Below are 10,090 nucleotides of genomic sequence, written 5' to 3'. Positions count from 1 at the left end.
TTGTCATTAGTCCTTCCCCAGAGCCCTCTCATGCTCCCCAAACCAAGTCTGCAGTGCACATTCAGCCCAGCCATCCCACTCTCAGACCTGCCAAGCTGATAACTTAAGTCCTGATGAGGGGCCTCAGTGCGTGGCTCCTGATTGCCTGCTGCAAGAAGCTTCACTCACTCTCCAGCACTGTGATCTGCTGTTCTAGAAAATGGACCCAGAACCCAGAAACACCCTGCCCACTCAGAAGACCTCCATGAGCCCTGGGGAGGGAGCCTTCGCTCCCTCCCCACAACCTGGTTGATAAAACAGCAGCATCTAGAGAGACAGTCTCTATCCCCATATTTGAGAATCTAGCATTTCTTCTAAACTTCTCAACCGGAAAGTTCTTTCTGCTGTCTCATCTCAGTCCTTACTGCTGCAAAGGGAGGAGAGTGGCAGAGATAGCAGGTGTGTGTGACTCCTTTACTGAGGAAATGGCAATGTCTCTACCCAGTTCTGGAAGCACACATACACACCAGCCTCACCTTGTCAACCAGGGAAGCAAAACTTGCTTCTGAGTCTTGATCTGCTTGCCCCTCCTCTACCCACACCTGCTGAAAGGTGGCATTGACTTCCTGGTTGAGGGCAGCCTGGAAGCCCTGGCCAATGGTTACTTCCTGGGTGGTGGGGGGTTCAAGCCTGGCCTTGTGGCCTTGCTCTAAGCCCAAGCCACTACTCTCGAGTTCTATCTGCCAACCTAGCCCATCCATCCTATTATCCAATCCCTCCTCCTCCATCTTTGGAAGCCCTTGTGAACTCCAGGGACTTCCTGACTGAGGTTTGCCAGCTCTCTACGGTCGCTGTGGAATCCATCCATCTGCCTCCTTACAGTCCTTCCCACCACAGGGCAGGAATGGCCTCCACCACAGTGGGAGCAGGACAGACAAGTATCTGGGGAAGCGCCAACTGCACAGTCACGAAATCTCACAGTCTGCCCCACACCCAACTGACTCCGCCCCAGCCTGGGCTCAGGCTCTAAAAACTTGTTCCCTATCTTAGATTTTCTAAGAGGAGCCAGGGGGTTCGGTCTCCACCACCTCCACCCTCCTTGGGAGATCCACTGCCCTGCCCAGAGGCCAGGACTGTGAGAGTGAGGCACAGGTTGAACAAATGCAGATAACTGCCTGCCTAGCTCCCACCATCTAGGAAACAAGCAGTTCTCAGAAAGAGACCAGAGTCTCTGTCAAGAGCAGGACCATTTCTGCCAGTGGACACAGGCAACACTTGTTGAAAGCTGCAAACCAGGCCACACACACACCCTGGCTATGCTTTCCTTTTCTTTCCCCCATACCCTCTCCCTCTCTCTTCCCAACTCTTCTCCACACTTCATGTCCCTACAGCCCAACATGTGCTCCCAGCCCCTCTGCCATGTGGGCTCAGAGAGCATCTTCTTTTCTGCTCTACAGAGAAGATTAACCTGGAAATACGGGCTGCCCAGGTGATATGCCGTGGTGTAATGTGTGTGTCCGTGTGCCTGTGTGGCATCTGCTCACATGAGCATCTGAACGGAGGTCCGTGCGCGCACCTTGACCACTCAGAGACCAAGCCATCAGATCGTGCTGTTTATTGAGGATGCAGTGGGAGGGTCTTTAAGGGGAAAGGAGAAATGAAGGGGCCTCCTCTTCCCTGCTTGTGGGTGCAGGATAGAATGAAGAAGAGTCCCTGAGTTGTACTCGGTCCACTCAGAATGAGTCGTGAGCCAGACAGGGTGGGGTGGGGATGGTCTCGTTTGGTCGTCTGTCCTTCAGCCCTCTTTTAACTGAACACAGAGCCCTCTCCTACCACAAGCAGGAGCTGGGACAAAGGCCCCAGTGTGAGAAGAGGGCCTGGGTCTGAGACCCACGGAGCCAGACAGAGTAATCAGCAACTGAGTCAAAGGCTGTGCAGAGGATGAAAGGCTGGGAGCCCATGGCATGGTTCAGGGACCACAGCCAAGGAGGCAAACTCCAGCATGTGCAAGGAGGAATTTCACCAAGCTTAGTTGTCCACACCTGTCCAGGTTCAGTAAGACACAGTCTGGAGAAGTGAGCGGCCAAGGCCAGCACCGGAGGTACAAGAGCAGGCTGGGCGGGGTGGGGGTGGGGCTGACAATGGGCTGGGGAGAGCGCAAGTGTGCGAGCCAGAGCGGGGACGCAGGGATGGCGGGAGGGCAGCGGACTCTACCGACTGGCTTTCTTGGAGGGGGCACTCAGGCTGGAGCCCTTCCCCAAGGCATCCTTGTAGTCGGTGGTGCTGCTCCGGCTCCGGCTCTCCCCGCCACGGACACTGCACACTCCAGAGATGCAGCTGCCGCTGTTGGCCACGTAGCCTCCGCTGACCGAGCTGGGCCGGAAGCCATAGCCGCCGCTGCCGCTGGTGCTGCTGATGATGGCTGCGCGGGGAGAGCAGAGGGGAGAGCAGGGTCAGCAACCCGCAGGCACAGCTAGGGCCTGGGCCAGAGGAGGCCGCCTTTCCCCAGGACAGGTGCAGCTCGTCTTGGAACAGCAGGTTGGCTGGGGGACCCAGTCACAGTCAACTCCCTCCCCACTGGGGACAATATTGCAGAGACTGCTCCCCCCATGCCCTACGCTTGGTTTGCCCAGCTTATATTCAATCCAGCTGATTCTTAACTCTCAGAGGTCCACCTCTTTGGTCCAGGTACCCACTGACTCTCATGTCATTCTGGACACCTCCTGCCTCTTCTGTTAGCCTTTTCTCTAAACTTCTCAGTCTCCAGCCTCTTCCTCCTGCCTTCTGCCAGCTGTCCTCCAGGGGCATCTTTGGGAAGCTACGATTTAACTCTTAACCCTGGTGAGAAATCTAGAGATCTAACAACTATCAACTTGACCTCCAAGGTCCATCAGTCCCCCAGCCCGGGTCTGATCATAACCTTGCAACCTGGCTCTCCGGGCCTCTCACCCATACTCATTGTCTTGCACCATGTCCTTTGTTTCCCCATTCCCATGGTGAGAGCCTTCCTAGCTGCCATCCCCTGGGAACAGGGAGAAAGTGATAAGTGGGAAGGAGACCTGGGTTGGGAGTCAGGAGGCCTGATTGCTTGGCCATGCCCCACTATCTGGATGTGTGATTTCAGCCAAAGGTTTTCCCTCTCTGGTCCTTAGATTGCTCATCTCCACACGTGGGGTATAACTAAGGCCCTTTCAAGTCCACAGAGTGTACAGTTTTAGGTCCAAGCATACAGGTACTTACAGATGCTGACAGGGGAGGGAAATTCTCCTGACATCCTGTTAACAAGGGGAGAAATAAGAGCAAGCAGTCATTCAACCTGCAATCTATTAACCTCAAAGCTAATGCCCCTACCAGACTAACGTGGGTTTCTGAACTCGGTAGACACCTATGGAAATTCCGGGGCTCCTCTGGCACAGAGCCTGAGAAGCTATGGGGACACCCTTGAGTCTTTGGGGTAACAAGGCAACCATCCAAGTTAAACCTAATGAGGTTTAACATCTGAGAGACAGCATGACACCTCCCAAAGGTCAGACCCAGGCATTGATCTCTTCCTTCTCCCAAGATCACTGGGGATGCTGGAGTGGCCGCCCATCTCTCACAAGCTCATCTTGGACCTGGGCAGTTAAGGAAGATGGAACAAGTAATGTGTTTTTCTTTTTCTTTTTGGCGGGAATGGGAGTGTGCCCAGGTACACACAGGGAAGTTGTGAAGATTGAATGAGCCAATCCACGTAGCACAGTACCTGGAATGAAGTAAGCACTCATGTCTGGGTAGGTATTATCAATTCTATTAATTTCCCTAGCATCACCACCTCTTCAGTCCCCAAGAACTCATCTTTTCTGGATTAGGATGTGTTGGACTTTCTCCTTGGGTCCTTCCCGAACCCCCGGGGCCTTCCTGCCAGAGCGTCTCCCATTACCTGCACTCCTCACTCTCCAGCAGCTTGCGGTAGGTGGCGATCTCCATGTCCAGGGCCAGCTTCAGGCTCATGAGTTCCTGGTACTCGCGCATCATCCTGGCCAGCTCCTCCTTGGACTGGTGCAGGGCGGCCTCCAGCTCGTCCAGCTTGGCCCTGGCATCCTTCAGAGCATTGTCACCCCTCTGTTCGGCATCAGCGATGGCAGTCTCCAAGTTGGAAGCCTAAACAGGGAATTGGAGACCAATTGGAAACCAGAAGCGCTCCCCAGAATCATCCACATCCAAGTCCCACTCATTCTCTGAGATTCTGAAGCAGACACGCCCACCTCCACCTGTCAGACCTCCCTGTTCCTCCCTTCTAGTTAGAGCCCTTTCTGGCATTGGCAAGTCCTTCCTTAGCTTTAGCTTCACTGTCTTGTGTTTAGACATTGGTGGATGAAAAATAGTGCATTCTGCAGCCTGATAAATTCAGCACCACTCAGTTCCTTGCAAAGTGATTTATTTGGCCAGCCTATGCTGAGAATACAAAGTGAGTGAGAGTAGAGCTCAGCCTTCTGCTCTTGACTTTAAAGTCTGAGAGAAGAGACCACTGGAATACTGTACTGAAGGTACAATGTCAGTGGCTGCCCAGGTGTGTGGGGTCAGAGACAAGGGCGTGGGGAAGGAGATGCTCTAGGACCAACTATTATTTCCCAAGTGCTTACCATACCCCCGGCACTTGAGCCACAATTGAGACATCCCAAGGATGCCTGCTCTAAGAGTTTGATGAGGTGACCTCTTTGGCCCCTTTCCCTTCCTGGGCAGAGATTTGGGAGGCTGACACCCTCAGCCCATTCATCACCTCCGCCCCCACCCCCCACCAATTGTGCCCGTCTGCCCCAGGCAAAGGCAACCAGCCATCTCACCTGCTTCTTCACATTCTCAATCTCTGAGCGGATTCTCTGGATGAGCCGGGTGAGCTCCGAGATCTCATTCTTGGTGTTTTTGAGGTCGTCCCCATGCCGGCCGGCTGCCAGCTGCAACTCCTGGAACTGGGGACCCAAAGAACAGAGCCATGGTTAGGGGTGATGAGTGTGTTGTGGGAGTGCATGGTGGCTGGGGTTGGTAATGTGATGGGGACAGGCCATGCTGGACACTTAACTGGATATTGTCTCCACTCTGAGAATGATCTGGCCCAGCCCTCCTGTCTAAGGGGGTCACCCTCCCCGGCCTAGCTTCAGCCAGCTCACCTTGGTCTGGTACAGTGCCTCAGCCTCAGCCTTGCTCTTCAGGGCAATGTCCTCATACTGGGCGCGGACCTCGTCAATAATGCTGTCCAGGTTCAGGTCACGGTTGTTGTCCATGGACAGGATGACAGACATGTCACTGATGTGGGACTGGATCTGAGCAATCTCCTGCGGGGGAATCAGGGATGGTTTCAAGACGTGACTGATGGAGGTCAACAACCTCCCTCATAAGGTGAACAAATCAGTGATGCCATTTAGAGGCTCCAAACCAAGACTGCTGCTCACGGTGCATAGCGAGTTCCCTCCAGGCCCCAGACGGAATCCTGCTGCCATGGAGGTAAGGCCAGGACCATTTCCCTCCCACCCAGAGAGTGGAGATGAGGAGCCTCTCAGGGCTGAAATGGAGATGAATAGATGAGACCGGGGGCCTGGGTGTCCCTCCTGGGTGTCTCAGAATAGAGTCTTACCCTAATGGTAGCATTCAGAGGGGTGGAATGGAGAGATAGACTTACAGCTTCATAGAGACACTTGAAGAACTTGATCTCCTGGTCCATGGAGTCCACCTTGGCCTGCAACTCCACCTTATTGGCATAAGCTGCATCCACATCCTGAAAGATAGCCCAGCCATCCCCAGGTCACCGCCACTGCCACCAAGAAGGCAACACATACCGCAGGCTGCTCCCTTGCACGGGGAACTAGCCACCTCTCCTCTTTGGGAGGCTCATGAGAAAGGGGAGGAAGGAGCAGAGGGCCCAGTCCTGCCCCATCCTGCTAGTGGGCTCTCTCGGCAGTAGGGATGGGTGCCCCGCTAAGAAAAGGAGCCCCAGCCAGGCTGCTATCAGTCATCCTGTGGCATCTGAGCCAGGCCTGCAGCTGCAGGGGACTTCTGTGTGCTGTCCTCTGCTGTTCTTCACTGTGGGAGAATTCTGCCCCCATTAAGCACTCAAGAATGCCCCCATCCTCTCTGTCTTTTTTGTCTTCTCTGGATGGTCTTGCATCGTGGTTTTCCCCTCACCATTTCAGAATAAGCTCACTTTCTTTGAAAGCAGAGCACACTGGCAGGCTCAGCTCCACCGGATCCCAGGCCAGCCCCAGACCCCAGACCAGCCTACCATCTCACCTTCTTGAGCAGCACAAACTCATTCTCTGCCGCTGTCCGCCTGTTGATTTCTTCTTCATACCTGTGGGAATTCCAGGGCTTTTTTGGTTAATATGTCTCACCGAGAACCCTCGCTTGCCCAGGGAAGATTCTGAGCTGGGGGCAGTGTGCTTGACAGAGGGCACAGATGCTGGAGGGCCTGCAGAGTCCAGGGCCTATGGGGCCAGCCAGGCAAGAAGGCTTCCTGGAGGAGGGGATGTGATCACCAATTTTGGAAGAAGGAGATTGCTGGAGATTCAGCTTCAAAAATGAGGAAGAGTGTGTGGCATGAACATCCTGAAGGAAGCCACCCATCTGTCCCAAGTGCCAGGCCAGAGGAGCAGGGAACAAGTCCCAGAGCTTTCTTGGGGTGATTCTGCTTGGTATGACAAGGAACACTGCCCCCTGCCTCCAAAAACTTCAAGCTGGGGTAGCTGCCCACTCCTGCTCAAAAGGGACAGGGACAGTCATGTAGCTACAGGGAGTCCCCTCCCCACTCACCTCTTCTTGTAGTCCTCCACCACGTCCCGTACGCTCCTCAGCTCTGAGTCCAGCCTCACCCGGTCCCCGGACAGTGTCTCCAGCTGCTTCCGCAGGTTGCTGATGTAGCCCTCGAGGATGGGCTCCAGGTTGTTCTTACAGTTGTTCAGGTCCAGCTGCTGCAGCAGCTCCCACTTGGTCTCCAGCACCTGGTTCTGCTGCTCCAGGAACCTCACCTGAAACCCGATGCCCAGAAATGTTGAGCTTCCATGGAAACCATCACACCCATCACTTCTAGGGTGCTGGGCAAAGTGGTCCCCCTGCATTTTCTCCTCTACCCTCACAACAGCTATTTGAGGTGCATGCATCTTTAACCTTATCTTGTGGAAGGGAAACTGAGAAGTTGACCTCTCCCAAGGTCCAGTGGTTTAATAAATCTCAGAGCCCAGAACTGAACCCAGATATATGTTCCAATAACCCGTGCATCTGGTCACTCTGAATCCAGTATGGCCAAACCAGTCCAGGGCAGGGGGGAGCCTGAATTTACTGCAACAGAGTCAGGCTGAATCCATCTTTGGAAAGGCTGACCACTCACAAGACAGGAGTCTGCTCTTCATTTTCTAGTATTTCATGATCAAGAGGCTCAATAGACCAAGAACTCCTGGGTGTTCTAAGGAGTCCAACATCCAACGTGTTCTAAGGAGTTGGACATCAGAGTCCAACTCCATCTTTCTCAAGGCCTCTTCCTACTCCCCTAGTCCTGCTCCTCAGAACCATCTTCCCTAGAGCAAACTTGGCTCATGGAGCAGACGGACAGACAGAACTCCCATGCCATTGCAGCCTCACTGGGCCAGGAAACTGACCAGAGCTGGTGGATCTGCAGCCACCGCTCTTGTTCGGTTTGGTTGACTTTTGGTTTTTCTGTTTTGAATGTGACTTCTCTTAATCATATGTGATCGCAGCTACTTTAAACAAGGTTGTGTTCCTTAAAGTCAGAAACACAGGACCTCAGAAAACTGTCTGGGCTTCAGTGTTGAGGTGGGATTGGTCAAACAGCTTGCTTCCAGCAGATCCTCCAGCATTTGGTCTGGTTTAAGCAATCCTGACTCTTTCAAGCCTATCCATAAGACTGAGTATTCACCACAGGGAAAACCCTACACCCAGGACACCACAATGCACATCTGGACTCCACATCTGGATGGCTGATAGCATGTACTCATCGTCCCTGGCTTCCTGGGATTGTGGGATTGTACTCTTCTAGGGACTAAAATTATTTGGGAAACCTCCAGGCTTTTGAGCCCAGAGGCACCCCAGGCAGACCACCTTTTTCACAGAGGTGACTGTCTTCATGCTTGTCTTTCTTTCCGTGTCTCCAGACTTTCAGTCCTTAATGAGGTTTGACCAACTCAGCCCAAGGTCAGTCCACTCTCATCTCCCCAGACCCCAAACCTCAGAATACTTTGCTCTTCTAGATGTGAAAAGGCTTAGGGGATAAGAAGCCACAGAGACAGTGCAGCCCCTGAAGTGAGCAGAGGCAGCAGGAACTGCTCCAAACTGGAGTCCAGAGCTGTGGTTTTGATGGCCGTTGACTGTCACAACATAGGCTTTGTCCTGGGCTGACCCATCCTTGGTGCCTGACTGTCATGTAGTCAGCAGAGTCCTCCAGTGCCCAGTACTGGGTCTGGAGTCAGGAGGCTGAGCGTCCAACTGCACCTTCCCTTGCCCGGAGATGACCTTGGGAATGGTATTGCCCCGTGCCTTTGCTGACTTGCAAAATGGGAGCAATCATTTCTTATCTACAAAAAGGCAGGACCTATCTGGACTGGATGATCCCTCGAGGCTTCTTCCAGACCTTTGATTTTTCTCCTTCTCAACACCCCTCCTTCAGCTTTCAGAGATAAAAGCGATAATAACAGTAACCGCCATCTGGGGAGTACTTAGCATGCATCAGGCATCATGCCAAGATCTTCACATGCATTTTCTTTCACAAATCTGAGAGTGACCCCAAGAGGTAGGTTATTATCTCCATGGTGGAGATGAGGAAACAGAGGCATAAACAGGGTGGATGACTCTCCACCCGTCCACACGGCTGGCTACGTGACTGGCTTAGCCACACAAAGTCACACAGCTGGTCAGTGATAAGGCCAAGGTGGAAGTTACACAGCTGATCAGTGATGGGGCCAAGGTGGAAAACAGGTCTGACTTCAGAGCACGGTGGAGACCTCATCCCCACCATGCTCTTCTGCCTCTCAAGAGAGTCCTCACCCACCTAAACTAATGCCCATGGCCAAGCCACCCATGAAGGACCATTCGCTGGTGCTCCCAGTCCTTCTGTGGAAGGACTAGAGGATGAGATCAGCTTGCAGTGATAGGAGGAGGACAGCTTCCCTGGCCCCTTCCTGCATATAGCCTGCTTGGGCCCAGGCTTAGCAGCAGCACCAAGCTGGCTCTCAAGAGTAAGAAGCAAGGGTCTGTCTTCTCTTTGGAGCTCCTTTCAGTAACCCTGACAAGCCTCTGCCAGTAGAGATTGACCTACCTGTCTTTTCTCAGGGAAGACTATACGGGAAACCTTAATTCGGTCACCCTGGATTCCGTGCCTTCTCTTTCTAACCTCAATCCCTCTTGCTGCAACAAAAGCACATGTTCCAAGAAGAAAATACAAGGGCTGTGTGCAGGTCCCCAGGTCCTAGCAGACCCACCTTGTCGATGAAGGAGGCGAACTTGTTGTTCAGAGCCTTGATCTGCTCCCGCTCCTGGGCACGCACTTTCTGGATCTCGGGGTCCAGCTCCACGTTGAGGGGGGCCAGGAGGCTCTCATTGACAGTGACCTGGTGGATGCCTCCAGGTGGGCACACAGTTGGGCACATGGGCCCCAGGGCCACGCTGCCAAACATGCTGCCGGCGAAACCACTGGCCCGGCCCCGGCCAAATCCATAACCTCCACTCTTCCCACTGCCGCTGGCCACATTGAAGGAGATGCTCCGGACGCCGCCCAGGTTGTAAAGGCTCCGACTTCCGAAGCCCCCGCTGAGCCCTTTGCCTCCTGCCCGGTAGGAGGATGTGCTGCCTCCGGAGAGCACAGCTGAGCAGCCGCTGAAGCCTCCCTTGGCAGCAGCTCCCGACTTGCAGGTGAATTGGCGGCTCATGCTTCTGGTGGAGATGGAGCTTGGATGCTGGAGGAACGAAGGCAAATTCCCACACGGTTCTGCAGGTTGTAGTGAGGACTGGCAGGTGCCCTCCTTTATATGCGCTTGGCACTGGGGCTCGTGGCTGGCCAGTCAAGAGCTTAATTCATGGGTTTGGCTTGCCTGCGAGCAAGAAGTCATTTTCTCTGTGCTGAGCTAGAGAT

General features: G+C 53.8%; 1 protein-coding gene across 1 annotated transcript; it reads right to left on the bottom strand.

The window, feature by feature from the left end:
- Positions 1 to 1,579: 1,579 nt before the first annotated feature.
- Positions 1,580 to 9,940, bottom strand: KRT71 (keratin 71). Its single transcript, NM_001075970.1, has 9 exons — positions 9,441 to 9,940; positions 6,763 to 6,977; positions 6,244 to 6,304; positions 5,636 to 5,731; positions 5,127 to 5,291; positions 4,803 to 4,928; positions 3,899 to 4,119; positions 3,220 to 3,254; positions 1,580 to 2,401 (listed from the first exon to the last, which is right to left on the bottom strand). Exons 1-9 carry the CDS (start codon positions 9,885 to 9,887, stop codon positions 2,190 to 2,192), a joined length of 1,578 nt encoding a protein of 525 aa, NP_001069438.1. The 5' UTR covers positions 9,888 to 9,940; the 3' UTR covers positions 1,580 to 2,189.
- Positions 9,941 to 10,090: the final 150 nt, after the last annotated feature.

Source organism: Bos taurus, chromosome 5, assembly GCF_002263795.3.
Source record: "Bos taurus isolate L1 Dominette 01449 registration number 42190680 breed Hereford chromosome 5, ARS-UCD2.0, whole genome shotgun sequence".
Classification (NCBI taxonomy): Eukaryota; Metazoa; Chordata; class Mammalia; order Artiodactyla; family Bovidae; genus Bos; species Bos taurus.
The sequence above is the reverse complement of the archived record's forward strand: the minus strand, read 5'-3'. Positions and strand labels throughout refer to the sequence as shown.

Bases quoted from the DNA above. Each gene is read 5' to 3' on its own strand.
- KRT71 (NM_001075970.1), bottom strand. From the start codon at position 9,887: ATGAGCCGCCAATTCACCTGCAAGTCGGGAGCTGCTGCCAAGGGAGGC. The intron at 6,305-6,762 runs GTGAGTGGGGAG...GAATTCCCACAG, and splicing joins GTGGAGGACTACAAGAAGAG to GTATGAAGAAGAAATCAACA. The intron at 5,732-6,243 runs GTGAGATGGTAG...GCTATCTTTCAG, and splicing joins AGTTTGTGCTGCTCAAGAAG to GATGTGGATGCAGCTTATGC.